Raw genomic sequence first — 24,841 nt, forward strand, 5'->3', positions numbered from 1 at the left:
GTCGAAAGTTGAAAGTGCATTCTCATTCATTGAAAAGAAAAAGTGAAAAAAATCATGTAGGTGCATTTTAGTGAATTGAAATTCATTTTACTTTCAGTGGGTGCATTGGAATAGTGAAAGTGAAAGATCTAGGTAGGAATCTTTGTTTGTTGCATACTTGGTTGTTGTATCAATGTTTGAACTTCTTCCCTACACTAGATAGCTTTCATTGAAATGAAAAGAATCAATTTTTCATATTAGTTGCATCGTAGGTGTGTTCAGGGGACATTGATTTTTGAGCCTTGAAACCGAAACTTAATTCAATATCAACTTTAAAATTTACCTCAATTAACCTAAGGAGCATTTGGAACCTTAACAAAAAAAAATATAGGTCTAGGCTAGAGATGTGTTCCGGCGTAGTTAAATGTAGGAGATTTTGTTGTTTTCCAGTGTTTCATCCTGGGGTGAAATCTCGTTCCATGTACGAAAGTGTATAGGACCGTTCTCCATTACTTTTGGGTATATCGGAGGTGCTCCACGCATGGTAAGTATATGGGAATGATCTCATTGAATGGTTACACATTAGACAACACTACTATGGAATGCACTCCCACGTACCATCACATATATTTAGGGAGTCCCCAATAGGTTGTTATCCATCCATAGGTAATCGAGTATGATGCCTTGTATATCATGATACACAGAACACAACATTCAGGGAGATTGGTTGTCATATGTTAATTCTTTGGTTCGCTAAGGTGTATATTGCAGTTCATGGTTGCTTGGTAAACCTTCATGCCTAGTTACCCCTTTTTGATTTATTTTTTGTTAATTTTTAAAATTAATTGACCAAGGAATAACATCCTACCCATGAAACAACTCCTTTTGTCCTTAAAATGAATGGTTAATTATAAAAACAGAATTAACCCAAAAGTATTCACCAACACACAATTAGTAATGGATTTCATGAAAAATCCATCATGGCAGAACCATCAAATCCTCCATCATGCCATGCACAAGGTTTTCCTCTTGTATCCTCTTCACATTCTAAAGCTAATAGGTTACAACAAGGATACCAGAACAAGACCCTAGATACAGAACACAATGTCTATGGAGATGCTAATGCTCCTGATCCACCTAGAGTTGTAGGTTCTGATATTTTTGAGCCTTAACGCCTTTATAACAAAGGTGTTGAACTTGGTATCATCCTAACTGTGCAACCCATTACTTCCCGACCGCTGCCTCAATAGTCAACCACTTCATCTCAAGGCTCTCCTCCGGCTAGTCCTCAACCTACTTCCACTACAACAAAACCAGCAATTTGCGCCAGATTTAGCACCAGATTTTAGTGCATTTTTTTTGTAATTGTGATGAGCAACCTGGCACTAAATCTGGCTCTATTGTACAATTTTTAAAGCGTCCTTTTTTGCACCTGATTTTGCATCCCTTTTCACGCTAGATTTTGCATCATTTTTTACACCAAACTATGCATCATTTTTTGCGTCAAATTTTGAACCAAGATTTGCATCTTATTTTATGACAGGTTTTGCTTCTAGTTTTGTGTCATTTTTTGCATCTATTTTTCATTCTCTTTTGCTTCCTATTTTGTGTCATTCTTTGCTTCCATTTTTGCACCATCATTTGCATCAAGTTTACACTGTATTTTGAATCCAATTTAACGTCTTTTTATGCATCCATTTTGTGTCAGTTTTTGCATCTAGTCGTACGCCAGGTTTTGTATCTAGTCTTACACTAGTTTTTGCTTCTATTTTTGCACCAGCTTTGGTGCCTATATTTGCACCATGTGTTGAATTTGATTTAGCACCAAATTTTGCATCCATTTTTGTGCCCATTTTTGCATCTTTTTTTGGACCATTTTTTACATCCACATTTACGTTTGATTTGTCTCCATTTTTCCCATCTCATTTTGCACCATATTTTGCGTCATTTGTTTCATCCAATTTTGCATCAATTTTAACACCATCTCTTGCATCTAATGTTACATCATTTTGAGCATCGAAATTTGCATTTATATTTTCATCTTAAGTTGAGTCATGTGTTGTGTCCACCTTTGCATCTTATTTTGTGTCTAATGGTACATTCAATTTAGAGCCATTTTTTACGTCTACTTTTGTATTTGTTTTTGCACCAAGTTTTGCATCCAATTTTAAGCTATTTTATGCCCCTTTTTGCACCATTTTTTTGTGTCTACTTGTGTCCAATGTTGCACCATTATTTACACCGACTTTTTCATCCAATTTTGCATTTTTTTGGTGTCTAGTTTTACATCGTTTTCACCATCCAATTTTGCATCTTTTTTTGCCTCATTTTGTGTCCACATTTGCATATAATTTTGTGTCTGAGTTCGAGCCTAAATTTGCATGTGATTAGGAATCATTTTTTACATCCAATATGGCATCCTTGGTTTCACCTTTTTTCAGCCCCATTTTGCATCTTGTTTTATGTCTCTTCTTACATCTTTTTTTTTTCCTTTTTTGCACCCAAGTTTGCATCCCAAATTTACACCATTATTTGCATCATCATTTGGCATATTAATTTGTAACGTTTTTTGTTTCTTTTTAACGCTCAACTTTGCATCTTATTTTACATCTAGTTGTTGTCTTTTTTTGCATCTAATTTGGTGCCCATTTATGTGTCCTTGTTTTTGCCCAATTTGATATCCTTTTGTATGCCATGTTTTGTTCCCTTCTTTGTGTCAACTATTGCACAATTTTTCACTTCTAATTTAAAACACTTTGTATGTCAATTGTTTGCATTTTGTATTAATTCCTAGTTTAACATCCAATTTTACTTTCAATTTTGCATCCATGGTTACATCCGCATTTGAATTCTTATATAGAGTATATTTTTCTTTACATATATGACCCCCTTTATAGATTCATAGTGAAATATATGATAGTTTCTAAATATCATTGAAGCAGATATCACAATTCAAAATCATTTGTAAAGAAATTTAAGAGAAATTGACAACATCCATCCAAAAAAATAACAATGTGTCATTAACAATTTTCAAAACATGTATAAAATAGCAACATAATACTAATAAAATCAGTATTATTTTTAATCAAAAGAACTAAAATTCAAATATGATTAAGAAATCAAAATATTTCATGAATATCGTTATGATAAATTAACAACATACATAAATCAAACTCATCGTATGATTACAAAATCAAAATGTCTCATTGATATAGGGTAAATTCACAACACCCATCTAAACATAATAATGTCATTCTACACAATAATTTCTTCATAAAAAACAATGCATGTGCATGGCTAGCTACCACCACCAAGATCATCCTCATGATCATCTTGACCATCCTCATTACTCTGATCCACATCATCACCAACACCGCAACTATCATCATCATCTCCTCCTTCACCACCATCATCCTCATCCTCATCCTCATCATCTCCTGATATATGTTGAACATAATTTGGATCATCGTCTTGGCAATCATTACCTATAGCATTCTAACAAAAAAAATCAATATTACATGTTAGTATTAATTACATAACACAACGCATGTTTTTGTTATACAATGTTAACCATAAAATGAGGTAAGATATAATATCTAATAGTACTAAAAAATAAAATGAAAATATGGTTTAAAAGTATATTGGAAATCCAACTAAGATTACATACCATAGAGTCCATCCAAACAACAAATTCAACCCATCTCTTTTGCTGCAGCACCTCCTTTTGCAAATGATTTGGAGGTCTTCAGGGTAAAAATATATATCCCATGGTTTATATTTGGCCTTAAAAAATAGTAGAAAAATAATAATTGAGAACACAGGAGCAAGATGAAAAAGGAATTGCATGTCTAAACATTTTGAAGTCTCAAAAAGCATTCATCAACATAGAGAAGACTACAACACTACTCTTCACTTCCAAGTTTTCAACTAATGGATTTAACTGACCAGCAATGTTTTTTGCATGAACCATGCTCAAATGCTCAAGATGAGGTAATGAATGGATGTTATGCGCCTATCTGTGAATTGCAACCACAGGCATACATGTAAGTGCAAATTTGTAAATCTCATACCCAGATTTACCCATCATCAAGCACACAACTTTTGCGGGATCCATTTGACATATCTTATGTTTAAGAAGGAATAACATCCTTGAAGAGACTGATGGCTTTTCTTAGGGAAGGATCTTTGCATGGAGAATCTAGATTAACTCTGAACATTTCAATCAAACTAAGGTAAATGAAAGGCAACAATCCATCGGTCAAACCTCACAAGTTAAAAGCACCCGCTGAGTTTCACACAAATGAGAAAGCCTAAGGGAAAAGATTTGAGACATGCATGCTACATGATTTCATGTAGGATAAGTACCTAAGCTTAAGGCAAAAGATTTGAGACATGAAAATGTATGAAGTACAAGATTCAGATAAAGAGAAAGAAGCTCCTTCATGCCATATTCTCACTGACAGTGAATCTCAGATTAGGTACTTATCAAGCATGAAATCATGTTGCATGCCAAGAATGAAATCATGAAGCACACACCATGATAAGATTATCTGACTCCAACTACTGCATCAAGATGAAAAATTCAGCACTCTAGACAGTCACATAAGAATAAAAAAACATTGAAAAGATATGAATGCATATTAGCCACTATAGATGACCAAAACATAAACTTACGCTATAGACAGTGTGGCTGAACCTTTCCCTGCTTTTGCTTCAACAACTTCAGTTCCTCCATCCTGTGTGTGCTTTGTCAAGGCTTTAATGTCCTCCTCAGACAATACAGAGTTTGGCTTTGGTGTTGCCTAAATTTTTTTATCAAAACAAAAAAGTGTATGTTCCCTTTTTAACTGTATTGAAGTGTAGGTAATTATGATCTCATTTTATCTTTGATAAATTAATCTTATAATATCCAAGAGTAAAGAACAAACTCAAGATGAGGATCCAACAAAGTCATATACATGTGAAAAAAGTGGAAGAATTGTAACACCCGCATGTCCACCTACAACAGGAACATCAACTTCTGCAGACAGCATAGGATGACATCAATAACAAACATAAAACTGAGAATTTTACCTAATGTTAAAAAAAGCATGATGTTGGTAAGATCCTGCAGCATATCATGTATTGGGTCTAGCCCAGATGGTTGTGTGCAAAGACTGTTATCCTTCCCACCCAGGTTCAATTCCCTCAAGTGACATCTTGAGCTGACTATATTTCTGATGACCTTGAGCCCTATGATACCATCCTTGAAATGAGGAGAAGTGCCTGGCATGTTTGCCCAGGATGCATATTTCATGATTAAATTATAAAAAATAAAAATATTTTACAGAATACTAAATATTTGAGAGTAGCTAAGCATAACAAGCCAGAATTTTAAATACCTTCAACAGGAACTCCTGCTTTTGAAGCATAGAACGCCTTTGCGCGGACAACATCAAGAGTAGTAACACCAAAGAGTTTCTTTTCATTATAGGTCCCTGCCTTCTTAAAAACCTCAGCAGCTATTAGTACAGTAGAATTTACAGGATTGCTGATCATATTTACAATTGCCTGCCATGGATATCAAGTCCTCAGCAATGCCATAAAAACCAATTCTAGATGATTTCTTGAATCCAAATATACCATTCCTGATAGAAGGAAAACACTATCCAGTACACTCTCCCCCCTCTCCATATCTCTATCTATATAATATGTAACAATATACTACTGTACACACACACCAGTACATGAACAAAACAAATAATTGTGAAACATACTTCTTTATCTATTAACTTGCCACACTAATGGTAGTACATACTGATTGTATGTACTATATAATGTTATAGAGGATACCTCGTGATCAAGTGGATTTGTGCAGGGTTAAATAGAAGACCAAGGATATTTTTTATATTGATATTCATATGCCAATTTTCTCAAAAGTCCAAAAGCTAAGTTACTAACTACAAGAGGAGAAACAAGAATAACAGGGCTTTAACAGTGGCTGCAAACTTGCATTGGACTACACAGCTAATTACTCTTAAGTTCATTTCAATTAGTATTTCCTTCTTATGGGAAAAAGTTAGCTGCAATTTGTCTAAATAAAGAGTCAATAATGAGTCAATCACCTATTCGTTTGACTCAAAGAAGTCTTCAAGCTTCGTTAACCTCTCCAGTAGAATTGATTATATACAAGAACAGTATGTAAATCTAGATCAACAACTTGCTTAAAGATTCTTGCAAATATGTATTTGTATATATTGCCATCTCTATAGATCTCAAACATACAAAACCTTCGACAAAGCAACTTACAATGAACGTCATGCTTATTCCTATGAAATAGTTAATAAGAAAATCGCATGAAAACAAAAACTTCAAAGAAGATCATAAATCATGACAACTTACCTCTGGGCAGTATTTTGCAATTGCAGAGCAAAGAGATTTAACAATCCCTGCATTGATGTTGAAGAGATCATCACGGGTCATGCCAGGTTTTCGAGGCACACCAGCAGGAATGATCACAACATCTGCATTCTCCAATGCCGTGCCAAGTTGTTCCTCTCCCATATATCCTGCAACCTGCACCCAGGTCACACTGCTGTGAATTACTGACAAGGTCGTGACACAAGCATGATAAAATCAATATGGCAGTACCAAATTAAATGATAAATATGTAGACCAAAAAATAAGAAAATAAATTATTATCGCAAAGTTCCAAAAGAAGTAAAACTTGTTATCCTTGTTCCATGACCCAAGCAATGGTATGTCCTCCTCATAGTGAACAAGAATAGGATTATTTGTATTCTATAGTAAAATCCACCTTTTGGCTTTTACCGAGGAGATAGAGCACCAAAAGCAATGATTATGCTCGTAGGAGATTAAAGACCTATACCAACCCACGTTTCAATCAGGGTATAATCTTGTCCAATCCAGGTATACGACATTTCAATCAGGGTATAGTCTTATCCAATCCAGGTATAAAAGTGATGCTGTGATAAATAATTAGCATTTCACAAGCCACTTTAGGGAGTTTATTCAACTTTAGTTTAATTTACGCTGCGAAGACTATTTTGATTTAATCTACTCATGGATAAAGAGGCAAATCTAAACGACCCCAAAAAGGTTGGATATAGAGGCAAATCCAATATGCAGAGGGTCATCAATTCAATCCTCACAAAATAACAAATTGACAATGCAATGAGACTATTCTAACTTCTAAGTAGTCATTAGGCCAGGTATGACTTAGATCCATCAAATCAAAAAGTCCTATTAAGCAGAGGCATATGATCCAGCCGTGGATTCTGCTAGAAAAAAAGATGCACTTTTCATCAAACAAATATGAACTACCTCGTCCATTGGGCTGTGGTTTAGTGGCAAGTTGTAGGGTGCTTGTCATGAGGATGACCCAGGTTCAAAACCCAGGAGGCATATTCCCATGATAATGCGGCTGCCCATGTCATTCCAAAATATGAAGTCGGGTTAACGTGATAAACACCAGTTCAATGATAATGCAGAGGTGCTGTTAATGATGACCCCTGTGCTATTGAGGTTTGCACAAATGAGCCCATCTGCAAGTCATGCGTGACTTTGATGAATAGATGCAATTAAGGTGTTTCACCCACGCCAGTCAAAAGGCCTTGACCAAACAAAAACAATAATAGTGAGCCCAACCTCAATTTCAACCTTCTCCTATCAATAGCAAATACTACTACTGCTAATAATAATAATAATAAGCACAGCCCAAATTTCAATCTAGCCATAAATGTCAGGCAGATTATTGTCAAGTAGTTAAATCATAGCACTTTCAGTGCCCTCTTAGAAGTATGTTGCGGCATTATCTCACCATCGGAGTTAAATACCATATTGAGATTCAACAGACAAGATCAGGTGCAAATCCTGCATGAAATTGGTGGAATAGAGATTCTATGTTTGTATCATCTACAATAAGGGAAAAACCCACTATGTTAACAGAAAGACATTTGCCAACAAGAAAACAATAAAAAATAATAATAATGTAGCCCTCAATATCTGCCTCTTTTGAAATGGCCCAAAGAATGTCAGGTATAGTCAAATCCAATATTCACGGTGTACAATACAATCGTTTTAGAATGACAATGCGATGGGCGTTGCTTCAATGGATTGTGGGCCAAATGTCACCTAGATCCATAAAATTAAAAACCCTAATCGAGTAGGTGCACATGATGCAGCCATGGATTTCCACGAAATAAATATCTAGGTGCTTTTTTTCATCAATCAAAATATGCACAAACACATTTACAAACTGACCATGAAAGTGAATTGAGTTGACCATTAACGTGAATTGGGTTGTGTTTAAGAAATTAAATCATTGCGCTTTCAGGGCTCAAACCCACGTTCAAAAGCCCCGGAAGGCATATTTCCTGCAAAAATGTGGCCAAAAGAATAAATTCCACATTCGAAGAATCCCAGAGACCTTGACAGGTTATAGCAGTGGAGTCTAAGCCTGGTATAAGACCTGGTTCCTTTAAAAAAATAGGCGCTTACCAAAATAAATAAATTATCTGACCATGGACAATATCAGAAACGTAAAATCAAAGAACTAATAACAGGTAAAACACTAACGAAAAGTAGATCCTACCAAGTGGGTCGTCGTACGATCGATCCCAATGGAGATCCCTTGAAACTAAGATCAAAACATCTCTATCGTTCACAGAGAGAACAGATCCAGCATACAGAGAACGAAAAAAATGCGGTAGGAAAAATATATATCCCATGGTTTATATTTGGCCTTAAAAAACAGTAGAAAAAAAAAAATTGAGAACACAGGAGCAAGATGAAAAAGGAATTGCATGTCTAAACATTTTGAAGTCTCAAAAAGCATTCATCAACATAGAGAAGACTACAACACTACTCTTCACTTCCAAGTTTTCAACTAATGGATTTAACTGACCAGCAATGTTTTTTGCATGAACCATGCTCAAATGCTAAAGATGAGGTAATGAATGGATGCTATGCGCCTATCTGTGAATTGCAACCACAGACATACATGTAAGTGCAAATTTGTAAATCTCATACCCAGATTTACCCATCATCAAGCACACAACTTTTGCGGGATCCATTTGACATATCTTATGTTTAAGAAGGAATAACATCCTTGAAGAGACTCATGGCTTTTCTTAGGGAAGGATCTTTGCATGCAGAATCTAGATTAACTCTGAACATTTCAATCAAACTAAGGTAAATGAAAGGCAACAATCCATCGGTCAAACCTCACAGGTTAAAAGCACCCGCTGAGTTTCACACAAATGAGAAAGCCTAAGGGAAAAGATTTGAGACATGCATGCTACATGATTTCATGTAGGATAAGTACCTAAGCTTAAGGCAAAAGATTTGAGACATGCAAATGTATGAAGTACAAGATTCAAATAAAGAGAAAGAAGCTCCTTCATGCCATATTCTCACTGACAGTGAATCTCAGATTAGGTACTTATCAAGCATGAAATCATGTTGCATGCCAAGCATGAAATCATGAAGCACACACCATGATAAGATTATCTGACTCCAACTACTGCATCAAGATGAAAAATTCAGCACTCTAGACAGTCACATAAGAATAAAAAAACATTCAAAAGATATGAATGCATATTAGCCACTATAGAGGACCAAAACATAAACTTACGCCATAGACAGTGTGGCTGAACCTTTCCCTGCTTTTGCTTCAACAACTTCAGTTCCTCCATCCTGTGTGCGCTTTGTCAAGGCTTTAATATCCTCCTCAGACAATACAGAGTTTGCCTTTGGTGTTGCCTAAAAAAATTTATCAAAACAAAGAAGTGTTAGTTCCCTTTTTAACTGTATTGAAGGGTAGGTAATTATGATCTCATTTTATCTTTGATAAACTAATCTTCTAATATCCAAGAGTAAAGAACAAACTCAAGATGATGATCCAACAAAGTCATATACATGTGAAAAAAGTGGAAGAATTGTAACACCCGCATGTCCACCTACAAAAGGAACATCAACTTCTGCAGACATCACAGGATGACATCAACAACAAACATAAAACTGAGAATTGTATCTAATGTTAATAAAAGCATGATGTTGGTAAGATCCTGCAGCATATCATGTATTGGGTCTAGCCCAGATGGTTGTGTGCAAAGACTGTTATCCTTCCCACCCGGGTTCAATTCCCTCAAGTGACATCTTGAGCTGACTATATTTCTGATGGCCTTGAGCCCTATGATACCATCCTTGAAATGAGGAGAAGTGCCTGGCATGTTTGCCCAGGATGCATATTTCATGATTAAATTATAAGAAGTAAACATATTTTACAAAATACTAAATATTTGAGAGTAGCTAAGCATAACAAGCCAGAATTTTAAATACCTTCAACAGGAACTCCTGCTTTTGAAGCATAGAACGCCTTTGCGCGGACAACATCAAGAGTAGTAACACCAAAGAGTTTCTTTTCATTATAGGTCCCTGCCTTCTTAAAAACCTCAACAGCTATTGGTACAGTAGAGTTTACAGGATTGCTGATCATATTTACAATTGCCTGCCATGGATATCAAGTCCTCAGCAATGCCATAAAAACCAATTCTAGATGATTTCTTGAATCCAAATATACCATTCCTGATAGAAGTAAAACATTATCCAGTACACTCTCCCCCCTCTCCATATCTCTATCTATATAATATGTAACAATATACTATACATACTGTACACACACACCAGTACATGAACAAAACAAATAATTGTGAAACATACTTCTTTATCTATTAACTTGCCACACTAATGGTAGTACATACTGATTGTATGTAATATATAATGTTATAGAGGATACCTCGTGATCAAGTGGATTTGTGCACAGTTAAATAGAAGACCAAGGATATTTTTTATATTGATATTCATATGCCAATTTTCTCAAAAGTCCAAAAGCTAAGTTACTAACTACAAGAGGAGAAACAAGAATAACAGGGCTTTAACAGTGGCTGCAAACTTGCATTGGACTACACAGCTAATTACTCTTAAGTTCATTTCAATTAGTATTTCCTTCTTATGGGAAAAAGTTAGCTGCAATTTGTCTAAATAAAGAGTCAATAATGAGTCAATCACCTATTCGTTTGACTCAAAGAAGTCTTCAAGCTTCGTTAACCTCTCCAGTAGGATTGATTATATACAAGAACAGTATGTAAATCTAGATCAACAACTTGCTTAAAGATTCTTGCAAATATGTATTTGTATATATTGCCATCTCTATAGATCTCAAACATACAAAGCCTTCGACAAAGCAACTTACAATGAACGTCATGCTTATTCCTATGAAATAGTCAATAAGAAAATCGCATGAAAACAAAAACTTCAAAGAAGATCATAAATCATGACAACTTACCTCTGGGCAGTATTTTGCAATTGCAGAGCAAAGAGATTTAACAATCCCTGCATTGATGTTGAAGAGATCATCACGGGTCATGCCAGGTTTTCGAGGCACACTAGCAGGAATGATCACAACATCTGCATTCTCCAATGCCGTGCCAAGTTGTTCCTCTCCCATATATCCTGCAACCTGCACCCAGGTCACACTGCTGTGAATTACTGACAAGGTCGTGACACAAGCATGATAAAATCAATATGGCAGTACCAAATTAAGTGATAAATATGTAGACCAAAAAATAAGAAAAGAAATTATTATCGCAAAGTTCCAAAAGAAGTAAAACTTGTTATCCTTGTTCCATGACCCAAGCAAAGGTATGTCCTCCTCATAGTGAACAAGAATAGGATTATTTGTATTCTATAGTAAAATCCACCTTTTGGCTTTTATTGAGGAGATAGAGCACCAAAAGCAATGATTATGCTCATAGGAGATTGAAGACCTATACCAACCCACGTTTCAATAAGTCTTTGTTTTGAATACAAAGTGGCAGGAAGATAAAAATGTAAAAACATAAGCTAATTCACAGCAGAAACAAGACACAGGTAGAAAGAACAAATAATTTATGACAGGATCCCTGTTGATGAATCTAGTCAGCCATATGGTGATCAATTAGAGATCAATGCCTTTCATGATTTCATCGTCAAAGGAATGGACATTCTTATAGCAAAACATTTTACCATCTCCCTAGCTTTATTCTTTGGCAGCCATGGCTTCCACCTCTACTCTTTGGTTTGTTTAGAATTTCAATTATTTCAGTGCTTATTGTGTGTCATCATGGTACTGTCATCATCTGCTGGCTGTTCTGTACAAGTCGTCACACTAGCAAATTATGAAGAGCCCTCTATCTACACCCTTTCCAACGTATCACATGCCCCAGAGTCCTCCGCTCTTCAATGAGGTTAGCAACTGTACTAGATGGCTTCATGGAAATAAGCTTCCTGCAGGTTTACATAGGACTGTGACAGCATTCTTGACATGACTTAATATGGCAAAGTTCCAACCACCTAATGCAGCGTTTCCAACTATGAGAACATGGAACTGTTAACTTCCCTTTGTGATGTTTCAAGTTTTACACTGTCAGAAAAGTAAATCTAGGCCAAAATTATAACATTTACCAGTCAAAATTTATATGAAATTCAATCTCAAAAGGTAGAGCCTTTTGTTTATTACCGTCCATATTACCTGAAAAAAGATAAACCATATTTGCATGCTGTAACTCTTTGTTCTGTGCAATAATATGTGAAGCAATTCTCCAACAACAAAAAAATATGGAGGTCAATTTTCTGTCACATTAACAGTAGTGTCTCTATAATCTCTAATGGCAATGAGAGTTTAGCAACAGTAAACAGTATGGGAAGGAATGTCTCTTGGTCTAGATTTGAGGAAAATGATTACCAGCCCATCTGAACGAATACATTGATCAAGCATACACTTACCCTTCTTCAAGGGAGTATACATGCTGCATCACCACACTATTTGAAAGGCTTTAACCTTCTCTATTTGCCAACATTTTTACGATAGTCATACTGATAATCCTGTTAAACCATCACCAACACTGAAATTTGATAACAAGGAAAGAAACTGTTAAAACAGTAAACAGCAGAGAGATCCAGAAATAAAAGGATCCAGTCTTTTGAGAATCAATTTTGGTATGTAATTGTTTCACAGTAGAAGAAAAGACCAATAATCTTAAGGATAATCATATATTGTTCTCTATAGATGGAAACCCAGAATGCATCAAAGTGAGAAAAAATAAAAACATCCTCGTCACCTTTCAAAACTCATTTGGTAGATTGGAATATGTTAATGGATTTGGCTCACAACCGCTGGCCATCATCTCTTCAAAGATTGCATATGCACGATCCACTCTGCCTGCTATGCTAAACGTGCGAATTAGTGCATTGTAGGTAGCAACATTTGGTTCATAACCCCTAGAAAGGAGTTCTGCATATACCTCACCTGCTTCCTCCATCATACCAACCTTTCCAAGGTGACCTATCAAGGAATTGTAAGCAAACAAGTTTGGGATAGAACCACTGTTCTTCATTTCCTCAAAAACTTTAAATGCTTCCTCCAACTTTTCAGCTGTGCCCAGTCCATCAATGATGATATTATACACGATTGTATCAGGCTTCAAGCCACTAGACTTCAGTTCTACAAAGAAATGAAAAGCCTCATCTACCCTATCAACCATACAAAGACTGCCTATGAGAATAGTGTATGATTTTACATCAGGTTTTATGCCCTCTGCTACCATTCTCTCGAAAAGCTGACAAGCTTCATCTACATCCCCTACCTTCCCAAAGGCGTTCATGAGAATATTGTAAACTGCACAATTAGGCCTCCACCCGTTTTCAATCATTTCTTGAAAGAAGTGATTGGCCTCAGAATACTCTTCCTGCCTTACCAAGTCCATCAATAAGAGGACCATAAGTAGATGGGGAGAGAAGATATCCCCTCTTCACCATATGACCATACAAATCTATGGCTTCATCCACTCTACCGGCCATCACAAGACCTGATATGAGGGTGTTGTAGTTTACTGTATTCATCTTGCATCCTCTAGCACGCATCTCATCAAGAAGCTTGAAAGCATCATCCATCTTTCCAGCCTTTCCAAGAGCATCAAAGAAGGCGTTGTAAGTGTAAACATTTGGATTACAACCTGACTTCTTCATCTGTTTGAAAAGATCCCAGGCAATATGCATATGGTCGGCTTTACATAACCAATCAATAAGAGTATTGTAAGCAATAGTGTCAAGAGCAACGCCTCGATCTTTTGATTCTTCAAATACTCTGTGAGCGTCAAACACTCTTCCTGCTTTGCATAGGGATTTGATGAGAGAGCGTACCACATATATGTATTGACTACCACCCTTAGCCAACATTTCTTCATAGGTCAAGATTGCCTCATCCAACCTGCCCACTCTGCCCAGGCCATCAATTAGGGCTGCACAAGCAACATCATCGGGAAGCAGTCCCATCACATCATAGAACTCCTTGAACACTCTCAAAGCATAATCCATTTGCCCAGCTTTTGCAAGCCCTGGCAAAACAGTACCCATAGTTACAAGGTTTGGAGAAAATTTGTTTTTCATATCTTCAAAGAGCTGGCAAGCTTCATCAATTCTATTTGTTTTTATGAAACCATCAATTAGTATGTTGTAAGTTATCTCATCAGGGTAACACCCATTTTCTGTCATCTCTTGCATTATCTTGAAAGCCATATCTACCTCTTTATTCTTACAGAGACCATTCAACATTGAATTGTGTGTAATAACATTTGGTGGGCATCCCTTTTCCCTCATTCGTTGAAATAACTCTATTGCTTCCTTAACCTTGCCATCTTTGCCAAGCCCATCTACCAGAATATTATATGTTATAACAGTGGGGGGAAGATTCACCTGCTGCATTTTGTGAAACATCTCCCATGCCTCATCTGTTCTGTCTTCCTTGTAAAGAATATCAATCAAAGTATTGTTAGTGACAGTGTCTGGTTCACACCCACTTTCTATCATCTTCAAGGTCATCCCAATAGCTTCATCCACTTTTCCTGCCTTGGCATAGCAGCATATCATGATATTATACGTGATTACATCAGGGGACAGACCTGTCCGTTTCATTTCTTCAAAAAGTTCATTCACTTCTTTAATCCTTCCTACCCTCCCGAGGCTATCTATACAAACATTGAAGGAAACAACATTTGGAGAAATTCCTTTTTTCTTCATCTGCAGAAACACGTCATATGCTTCATCAGCCTCACCATTCTTTCCATGATAATCGATGAATAAGTTGTAGGTTAAAGATGTTGGATCACACCCTTTATTGTGCATAACCTGAAAAAAATTCTGTGCATCCTCCAACCTGTTATTCTTAAGAAGACCTCCAATCAACGAATTGTAAGTATACAGATTGGGAGAACTCCCTCTCTCCACCATTTCATCCAACACTGCAAGTGCCTCATCAGTATTTCCACCTGTGCATAGGGCATTGATAATAGTAGTAAAGGTAACTACAGTTGGAGCACATCCATCAGCTATCATCTCCTTCCAAAGCTCCCATGCAGCATCGACAAGGCCACAATCCCCATATTTATCTATCAAAGTATTGTATGTGATAGAATCAGGACTACATTTGTTGCTTCTCATCTCTTTCAGTAATGCTGTCGCCTCATCCAATCTACCTGCATTACAGAGAGCATCCATTAATGTGGTGAACAACACAACATCCGGTTTGCAACCCTCCTCCTTCATTTGTCTCCACAGGCCCCATGCTTCATCGACCTTGCCAGCTCTCCCGTGTATCTTTATGCAGAGTGTGAAGGTGTACACATTGGGTCTCAAGCCAAATTTTCGCATTTCAGCCAGAAGTCCCATCACTTGTCCTGTATCTCCCATTTCTCCGCAGGCACCCATTAGTACAGAATAACATTTTAGGCTTGGCAACAATCCTTCCGAAATCATCTTCCTGTACACCACCACGGCTTCTTTCCGAAATCCTGATTTGATTAGTAATCCTATAAGACCATTGTAAGCAAAGTCACTAAGCATAAGCCCAGATTTCTTCATCTTTTCCAGGGCTGAAGGAATTTGCTCCAAACCACCTGCTATTCCGAGGTTGCGGAGAATTATTAAATAGGTCTGGGAATTAAGCCTACAGCGTTGCTTTTGCATCAAATCTAAAACGCGTGCCATCTCCTTCACCATGCGGGCTCTTCGAGGATTTCTAGCATGGTATTGTAGGAATATGTGGTATTGTAGGAACCTTGGCTATAATTGAAGCCCTCCTAATTTCTCCAATAGCAATTTTATGTTCTGCTAAAGCGATTTTGCCTAATTCCACATAAGAAATTTCACAGCCCCCATGCCCATCTTGAATCTTAGCATATATAGCTTGTCCTGTATTCTCTGAATAGGTGCAGATATTATTGTAGTTTATGAAGCTTAAATTTCCTTTTTAATTCAAGAACAAGTATGACCCTTCAGCGCACTACATCACCCATTAATCTGATAAAATATTCAAAACCTTCCTCTCTGTTTCTGCCACAGTATCTCCTCATTTGTCTTCAATAAAATTCATGAAGTTTTGGCATGAAGTAGAGACACTCTCATGCAGGGGTGATGTCTCCTTTGCAGCAGGGTAGTAGTCCACTGGTGTCACAAAAGGAACCAAATGGTGATAAATGTTTCTTTTATAATTTCTTAATTAAATATGAATTAAATATGAAAGGGGCGACATAAATCAGTTATAATTTTTTTTAATTGATGGTGACACCAACGTAAATGGTCTTTGCCCACTGGTTTAAAGGGCCTTGGAGAAGTCAAAGATACAGAGGTTGAGATACATGACTCAAGCAGAGCTCAGGTAGCAGTGATTGCAAACTTGACCAAACTTTTATGTAAATACAAACAAATGTTGTTTATATTATAACATTGGGAGGCTCCATATTTCTATCCTACAAAAATTTCCTCCAACAACATGTAATATGAAACAGGTTTGGTTCAATTTCTAATATACCCAGTTATTCAAATCTCATTATTCTCTGCCCTACCTTAATAGCATGCGGTTATGCCTCCCGGCCATTATACAGTCCAGCTAGACGGGAATGTTAATTACCTGTGGTCTTTTTACATCCTGGGTTAAGGTCAGAAAGCCAGATTCTGGAGCAAATCTGAAAACTGCAAATTAAACACTATGCATACAAAGTTCCAAGGAAGAAATTATGCACTGCTTGGGAGTGAAGCTTCTGGTGCGCCAAATCTGAAAACTGCAAATTAAACACTATGCATACGAAGTTCCAAGGGAGAAATTATGCACTGCCTGGGAGTGAAGCTTCGTGCGCCACGTGTCTTCAACAGAGGTGGGAGATATTGGCGCTGTGCTCAGCTGTTTGATGTTGGAAAGGTATCCTTCCTCTAATTCACCTGGACCATTTGAACTGCCAACACACAAATGTCTGATTTCCTCAAGCTCAGTAACAACTTGCTCCATGTGTGGTCTGTCATCTCTTTCTGACGCCAGGCATCTGAACGCTAATTCGGAAACGGCACATACCATGGCCTTCGCCTCATGGTTCTTTTCGATATTGAGCTGCGGATCCACAAGCTCATGCAAAGCCCCTTCTTGAATCTTAGCTATTGCCATGGTAGCAAGGTTGATTTCCCTGGTCTTCCGATTGGTGTCCACTGCTAATCTGGCAGAAATGATCTCCACCAAAACGACCCCGAAGCTGTACATATCGGATTTCTCTGTCAGCTGATAGCACTGATAATACACTGGATCAAGGTAGCCTGGTGTGCCCTGTGGAGAAGTGGTGACATGTGAGGCATCTACAGGCACAAGTCTGCAAAGCCCAAAATCAGCCACTTTGGCAATAAAATTTTCTCCCAAGAGAATGTTTGAGGATTTCACATCTCTGTGCAATATAGGCGGATGAACACTGTGAAGAAAAGCCAAGGCCTGCGCAGTTTGAACAACAATATTAAAGCGAGTATTCCATGGTAATCCCTTGGGGTCTTTGCGATCGCCATGAAGATGATCAGCTAGGGTTCTGTTTGGGGAAAATTCGTATACGAGCAGCAGCTGTGGGTTGTGTGCAGGGGTGCAGCCATAAAGCCGGACAATGTGTGGATGATTCAAAGTCGAAAAAATCTTAACCTCATTGATGAACTGATCGAACTGATCGACCCTCTTGGAGTTATCATGAGAAAGTCTCTTTACCGCCACAGTTCTTCCGTCGCTAAGCTTACCCAGATAGACCGACCCGAGCCCTCCAACACCAATTTCGTTCTCCTCGTGGAAGCAATTTGTTGACTGGCGAAGTGCTTCGTAAGAGAATATTGGCAAATCGCCTGTCTCGCGCCCAAGCACACACGCTTCCATGTCCTTTCTCTCATATTTGCAGAAATTCCTAGAACTTTTTCTTTTTTTCAGACAATACCCTAATAACAGTACCGCTATTGCTACCAAAGCAATTCCTCCAGTGGAGCAACCTGTGGTGACACGAGCAGATAGATATGAATGTGATCCTGTGTCCAACGCCGAATAAAATAATGAAAAGAAAGATACAAATTCAGTACTAAATCACCGTGGAGATACCGAATACTAGGAAGAATTATATTTACCTATTACAATGGCGGGCCGGTTTTTATGACCTGCAACGCGGTCATAACAACTATTATGAGTAAAAGCAAAATCGAAGCAAAATCGATAGTTTTTGCAAAGAGGGGAAATACTTGACAATATAGGGAAACACATACACATATGTCCATGGGTTCAAGAGTGCAGAATGGAGGGAACATTTAAAACATTTTTATAGATTGTGATAATTTAAGCATTGGGTCTCGTAATCGAATTGGGAGAAGGGGTTCAGGAAAAGTAGCAATGCTATGGGTGGGCATATCTCTGTATGCGAGGTGCCATCGGGACAATAGCAAATAAACGTTTTAGTTGGTTCTGAAATATTATAACCACATCTCCCGCCACTGTTCATACAAGCGCCACAGCTTCGGTTTCCCTTCGTGAGCAGTAATTTTGCTTGTATACCATTTTTATGGTCCCAAAGCTTTCTTTTAACGGTGTTGTTCTATTCACTGATCCACTAGAGAAATGATTACCATGAAATCAGGTAGGAGTTTTTTGTTCGTGAAGAACGGAGGCGGGAGATGGAATCACTAGAGAAGGTCTCATCTCTTATTCATTTCCCTTGAATTTACAGTCCATGCTTAGTGAGGGTTATTTGCTTTGCTGTAGCTTACATCTTGTTTTATTCTTTTCAAGAGGAAAATTTTCGGATTTCAAATTTGGAGAGACAAACTCTATTGGTTTCGGATTTCAAATTTGGAGAGACAAACTCTATTGGTTTTCTGTCTCCATCACCGATGGATCCACTGGCTGAGTAGTACCTAACAAGGTTTTCTTCAGGCTTATCACCTGCTTAGCTTTGTTTTTATTGTCTCTACGAATTTGCAAAATCTCTGCTTTTGTGATGGAGCACAACCAATACTTAGTTACATAAACTCTTATGGTAGCCAATAAACCATTCAATGATACTTTGCAGTGAATCAAAAGGTAGCTTTTCTTTGAATGCCTTACCAATTGGAGATTTTGCCGAAAGCAATAGAAGACCTGGGACTTTTCTTGGCAACTAATTAAACACAGCAGGCAATTTTGTTGGTGATACAGAAGTCGTGGATGATGAAAGAATCACATCATGTTGTGATGGGAAAGGACATGTTGCACAGGAAAGCAGACATCACAGCTGGATGGAAGTCGGATTCAAACACATGTAAAAGAATCAAAATACTCAGGGGGGTGTACGCATGGGAGCTAAAGGCTATATGCAAGAAGAAATAGGCATAAATCAAATCGTTATACTGGACACTCCTCAATAAAGGATAATGTTAAAGTCATTATTAGTGATAGATCTCCAAATTTTCCCACTGGTTTAAAAGGCCTTGGAGAAGTCAAAGATACAGAGGTTGAGATACATGCAGACAAAAATTGTAATATTTCATCAACCAATATTTCAAAGTCCACGCCCTTCAATAAGAATGGAATGCGAGAAGCACTTATGCATGAAAACCATTTGGGAACTGATTTGAGTGGGCTACAGAGGCAGGACACTCATAGGGATGCTACCATATATCCACAATGAAGGAAATCATATTGGCATTAAGGTTGATATAAGTTCTGACAATATCCAAAGCCATCAGCATCCTAAAGAGGTCAATGTGGCTCAAGACGCAGTTCCAAGAAATGCTGCAGCATCGATGGTGGTTAGTGAAGAGACATATCAAACTTCATGCCAAGAAAATGATAAAGTGGGTATAGATAAATTTGTCCAGAATGCTATTGTATTGGAACCAAGTCTGAATAGGAGGTATGATGGTTGATTGAAGATGAGGAGAATGTACATGTTGAACAGGAAAATAGTCAACATCGTTCATCCACAACTGCAGTTGATGTTGGCAAACTGAACATATCAGGAACTAATTCATCTCATACACATGAGAAACCTGACTTTAATGAATGTGCCTGTAAGAAACATTCAATGTCTGAGAGGTTACTAGAAAGTACAAGTTTGGACAATACAAAGGAAACATCTTCATCAAATTATAAGGATTTGCATACGAGGAGCAGAGCCAATTCTATGTATGAAGATAAACTTTTAGGGGTCACTGATGTTAAGATAAAGACTGAAGAAGGATTACCTGCTAGCACCGAAGATCACAAATATTCAGGATGTAAAAGGAAAGAAAATTCCTCTTTTGTACTAGAAAAGGAGGTTGAGAGTCAAGCGGGTGGCATATCTAGTTCCCAAAAAATGTCTATGCTTCCACAATCAAAAGTTACCATCTTATCTGGTATTGTGAGTAGTAAATAGTAAATACCCAGGAGTTGCTCTTCCTTTGGAAATGGAGAAGAATTCAAACTTATCGGCTGCAACAAAAAGAGCACATGAAGATATCATTTTGGAAGAGGCCAAATTGATCAAAGTAAATATGGAGGTTTATGGTTAAATGCTTTCAAACTTTTTAATAGATATTTAATATATTCATTCTATAGGAGACTACTCTATCTCAGCATTGTTAGCTATGTCGTGAAATATTGTTTTAATGCCAAATTTGCTTGACATGCAGGCTAGACTGAGAAAGAACACAGAATCTGCTAATTCAAAACCTTTTCTGGAGCCTCCACGAAGGAAATCTCATTGGGATTTTGTCCTTGAGGAAACGTCTTGGATGGCTAATGATTTCATGCAGGTTCATGCAATGGCAATGATTTTGTGCTTTCTCTATTGATTTTTTGACTTTGTTTATAGCCAAATGTAAATACCTTCACAGTGTTGTGCAAATAACAACATTATTTATGTTTGTGTTATATTACTTTATATGTCTGCCTTTGTTCTATGCAGGAAAGGCTTTGGAATACCGCTGTAGCTTTTGAATTAAGTCGTTGGTAGCTTAAGGGACAGGTCATGGAAACTTTTTGGACAAAGGACCTGTACTAGAAGCAAAGAAAAAACAGCTGTTGTCATGAAGTTTTGGCATGAAGTAGAGACACTTCCACTGGTGTCACAAAAGGAACCAAATGGTGATAACTCTGTTCTGGATTGCATTATTCACTGAACTTTAGTGCAGGATCACATATATGGCTAAAGTTTTATCAATTATTTTATCCAGCTTTTGTTCAATCTAAATGTATGAAAAGGAAATCAAGATTGCAAACTTGACTGAACTTTTATGTAATTCACAATTTTTTTTCTATTAGCTTTTCTTCAATGAAAGGCATGAAAGGGAAATGAAGTAGGGTAGAGAAATAAATGTTGCTTTTATAATTTCTTAATTAAATATGAAGGGGCAGACATAAATCAGTTATATTTTTTTTTTAATTGATGGTGACACTTAATATGAACTTTTTCATCTAATTATAGGTCAAAAATATTGAGATTTTAATGCTACCAAAACTTTCACTGGACATGAGAAATAAGCATTTCTCTATGCATAACGCATACAAGGAAAATAATTCATTTACAATTGGGCTTACATAACTTACTGCAACAACGTTGTACATTTCTGAGAAATAAGCATTGCTCTATGCATAACACATATAGAGAAAATAATTGGTTTAGATTTGGGCTTACATAACTTACTGCAACAATTTAGTTATTCATGCATTGATGTTGAATTGAAGTTGAATTGGGCCTTTTATTCCTGATTTAGTAGGTCACTACTTGGACCGTTCAGAAGTGATTTTTTGAAGTATGACTATTAATAGTTTAACCATATTACTGAACATTCACAAAGAAACCTTTCCAACTGCATAAAAAATAAAATCCTAAATTCCCAGAGTTTGATAACAGTAATTTACGTATCTTTGTCAAACTGTATGTAGCTTTCACACTAATGATCAAAAGACCTTTTAGGCCACCCCACAGACTAGGTAGTGATAGCTAAGGATGAAATCTGATCGTGGTGGGAGCTTAAGAGAGCCTGTAAAGGGAAAAGGAAAATCAGAAATCTGTGTGTGCCTATAATACCTTACTTGATATAACACACAAACACGATTGCAAGTTTTCTGCGTGGTGAGAATGATCAGCATGCTACACTGTCTTTTGGTACAAATTTGGTAAAATTTCATCAAGTATATGTAAGAATGATGTCATTGGGAATATTACAAACTGCAAATTCGGTATTGATGCATGATCTGCAGAGGTAAGACTGTACTCTGAAATTGAAAACCCACTTACCTGACCAAGAAGTAGCTCAACCAAGACACAACCCATGGACCAGATATCAATAGCAGAAGTATACTCAGTGGCTCCAAATATAAGCTCAGGAGCTCTATAATAACTGGAGAAAATGTATGATATATTTGGTTCACCTTTTACCTTATCAGAAGAGTATTAGCATATACATATATACATACATACAGAGAAATGAAGTTCTACATTAAATAGGCTCATGAATCAAACCTTAAATCCCAGGTCCCCTTAAAACATAACATAAAAATAAAAACTAATAAAGAAACAAAATTGCATAAAATTTTGACTTTTTCTTCTACGCAATTATTTATTATGCCATTTCCTTACGGCGTTTCCTTTGCAACATGTGGTGCAAATGCTAGTTATTGACAATCAGACAGCTCGTGATAGAAATCCCTCTTTTGGGGGGACGAGGTTCGGGAATGGAACATCATGTGATCGAAATTTTCAGTTGGTCAAATGTTAATTAAGTTATTATAAAATAGAGATATTTTTTATTTTATTTTTTTAAATAAATTTAATAATATTAGGAGATTTTTATCAAACTCTGGTTAGGGGTCAGACTAGTTTACAATGTATTTAAACATTGCAAATCTTGGTGTGTTTAAAAGGAAAGTGTTTTTTTTTTTCAGGGGTGTTAGTTATTTATGGAATATGTCATATTGTGGATATTTTGATTGATATTGGACCATTTTAGTTGTTTGTTATGTATGTCGAATAGTCCAATCCCAAGGAATACTCGAAAGTGGTGAATCTTTGCAGAGAATCTTTAAAAGTGGTGAATATGATGTTAGGGTGTTTTTTAAAAGGGAGTGATAATTGAGATAGCTATATATTTTAAAAGAATATGTTTTTAGGGGTTATAAGAGTGCGAAGGACCATTTTCCATTCTAGGGAAAGGGAAAGGTTTATATTTAGGGATTAGGATAGTTTTTAATTTTTATTTCAAGGTAATAAGATCATTGAGGAAAGATATTATAAAAATATAATTGTTGATGGAGATTTATAATGATAATTAAATCTTTTTATAAAGGTATAAGGTAGGGTTAAAGAATGTTGTTATAAATAGTTTATAGGATAAATAAAGAGATAGAATTGTTTGAAAGAATGGAGTTATTTCATGCGCTTAGCGCAGTAAATAACAAGGTAGTTGGGTTAATGTAGCAAGTAAGTTAGATAAACGAGTATTTTAAAATAAAATCCGGTAAGTAAGGGTATTAATCCCATAAGAGTTCAGCCTTGAGCTAATAATGACATATTTCTGTAAGATTAGAGGATTTAGATTATATTACTGCGAGAAAAAACGTGATTATAACATAGATGGATTGGTTTGGTCTATCGTTAGGGAGGTCAAAGCAATAGCACATAAACAAAATTTTCATATTGCTCGCATTCTTTCTGACCTGAGAGTCTGGAATTTAAACCAAAACAAGGATATACATAGACAAAATTACATAAACTAAGAGACCAAAATACATTCTGAAACAAGTAGAAGAATAGAGACAGTATAGAGAGAGTTATCATTTTTCCTAGAGTTGCACTTGAGTTGTCATTCTACAGGGTGTTAAGTATGAGCTCGAGGGTGAGAGTCATCTCCTGTGGTTGATGGAGGCTGGGTAGTAGATAGAATTTGGTTGAGGTTGTCATCCATGTCATTCAGCATGTTCTCCATGTTGTTCATTATGTCCAGGATTTCTAACATCAAATAAGGAGCTCTTGTTAGGTGTCAACTCGTCAGTAGGTACCCGGCCCATGAGTGTCTCAGTATGCCATTACAGGTTAATATTCTTAAGCAGAGGCCCTCGCCCTGGTGGAGTTTCTGTTATCATGAATATAATCTTGTGTTTCTCGCTCCACGTGATGATTTGGCACGTATCTTCTAGCCTAGCGAACTTGCCCTTTGATGTAAGAGATAGCTCACTACATGACCTCAAGAACGAGACGTTGATAATGGTCCACGATGGCTCTGGTGGAATCCTGAGCATGGGAGGCATGCAGGGAGGGAGGAGTAGGAGAGGGGAGTTGCCTCAATCTGCCCCTATGTTCTGCCTCTGTGGAGATGGTGGTGCAACATCGAACCATGACTGAGTGAGAGGTAGGGGTGGCAGAAAGTCGATTGAAAGGAGGAACAAGTCGATGGTGGGTAAAAATAAACTAGATAGAGGTTAACCTTTCTAACTGAAAGTGGGGGGGGTTAAAATTGTGAG

General features: G+C 37.0%; 4 protein-coding genes and 1 long non-coding RNA gene across 5 annotated transcripts; 1 reads left to right on the forward strand and 4 right to left on the reverse strand.

The window, feature by feature from the left end:
* Window positions 1–3,160: 3,160 nt before the first annotated feature.
* On the reverse strand, window positions 3,161–3,762 carry LOC149174337 (uncharacterized). Its single transcript, XR_016257929.1, has 2 exons — window positions 3,647–3,762; window positions 3,161–3,474 (listed from the first exon to the last, which is right to left on the reverse strand). It is a non-coding gene; the product is annotated as an uncharacterized LOC149174337 (long non-coding RNA).
* Window positions 3,763–4,649: 887 nt separating this feature from the next.
* On the reverse strand, window positions 4,650–9,719 carry LOC149174338 (malate dehydrogenase, mitochondrial-like). The gene is made up of 5 exons (XM_089420810.1): window positions 9,614–9,719; window positions 6,361–6,534; window positions 5,361–5,529; window positions 4,938–4,999; window positions 4,650–4,781 (listed from the first exon to the last, which is right to left on the reverse strand). Exons 2-5 carry the CDS (start codon window positions 6,520–6,522, stop codon window positions 4,650–4,652), a joined length of 525 nt encoding a protein of 174 aa, XP_089276936.1. The 5' UTR covers window positions 6,523–6,534; window positions 9,614–9,719.
* Window positions 9,610–18,556, reverse strand: LOC149174339 (LEAF RUST 10 DISEASE-RESISTANCE LOCUS RECEPTOR-LIKE PROTEIN KINASE-like 1.4). The gene is made up of 6 exons (XM_089420811.1): window positions 18,493–18,556; window positions 17,189–18,360; window positions 11,327–11,500; window positions 10,321–10,489; window positions 9,898–9,959; window positions 9,610–9,741 (listed from the first exon to the last, which is right to left on the reverse strand). Exons 2-6 carry the CDS (start codon window positions 18,248–18,250, stop codon window positions 9,610–9,612), a joined length of 1,599 nt encoding a protein of 532 aa, XP_089276937.1. The 5' UTR covers window positions 18,251–18,360; window positions 18,493–18,556.
* LOC149174340 (uncharacterized) lies at window positions 12,493–16,951 on the reverse strand. Its single transcript, XM_089423848.1, is given in 5 exon segments — window positions 12,493–12,923; window positions 13,140–13,757; window positions 13,759–16,085; window positions 16,088–16,137; window positions 16,920–16,951. Coding segments are annotated over 4 exon segments (3,024 nt in total). The 3' UTR covers window positions 12,493–12,923; window positions 13,140–13,142.
* A 2,211-nt stretch (window positions 18,557–20,767) lies between the features above and the next one.
* LOC149174341 (chromatin modification-related protein EAF1-like) lies at window positions 20,768–21,423 on the forward strand. The gene is made up of 3 exons (XM_089422574.1): window positions 20,768–20,865; window positions 21,010–21,132; window positions 21,285–21,423. The coding sequence occupies exons 1-3, from the start codon at window positions 20,785–20,787 to the stop codon at window positions 21,330–21,332; spliced, it is 252 nt and encodes an 83-aa protein (XP_089278700.1). The 5' UTR covers window positions 20,768–20,784; the 3' UTR covers window positions 21,333–21,423.
* Window positions 21,424–24,841: the final 3,418 nt, after the last annotated feature.

Source organism: Pinus tabuliformis, chromosome 4_1 (assembly GCF_031772625.1).
Source record: "Pinus tabuliformis cultivar Carrire ecotype Pingquan chromosome 4_1, CPIR1, whole genome shotgun sequence".
In the NCBI taxonomy this organism is placed as follows: domain Eukaryota; kingdom Viridiplantae; phylum Streptophyta; class Pinopsida; order Pinales; family Pinaceae; genus Pinus; species Pinus tabuliformis.

Coding starts and splice junctions, on each gene's coding strand:
- LOC149174338 (XM_089420810.1), bottom strand. CDS start 6,522: ATGGGAGAGGAACAACTTGGCACGGCATTGGAGAATGCAGATGTTGTG. Junction 5,000..5,360: donor AGCAGGAGTTCCTGTTGAAG/GTATTTAAAATT, acceptor TGCTGTCTGCAG/AAGTTGATGTTCCTGTTGTA. Junction 4,782..4,937: donor TTCTTCCACTTTTTTCACAT/GTATATGACTTT, acceptor AAAAAAATTTAG/GCAACACCAAAGCCAAACTC.
- LOC149174339 (XM_089420811.1), bottom strand. CDS start 18,250: ATGGAAGCGTGTGTGCTTGGGCGCGAGACAGGCGATTTGCCAATATTC. Junction 11,501..17,188: donor GCACGAAGCTTCACTCCCAG/GCAGTGCATAAT, acceptor ACCTGGGTGCAG/GTTGCAGGATATATGGGAGA. Junction 9,742..9,897: donor TTCTTCCACTTTTTTCACAT/GTATATGACTTT, acceptor AAATTTTTTTAG/GCAACACCAAAGGCAAACTC.
- LOC149174341 (XM_089422574.1), top strand. CDS start 20,785: ATGGAGAAGAATTCAAACTTATCGGCTGCAACAAAAAGAGCACATGAA. Junction 20,866..21,009: donor AAGAGGCCAAATTGATCAAA/GTAAATATGGAG, acceptor CTTGACATGCAG/GCTAGACTGAGAAAGAACAC. Junction 21,133..21,284: donor TGGCTAATGATTTCATGCAG/GTTCATGCAATG, acceptor TGTTCTATGCAG/GAAAGGCTTTGGAATACCGC.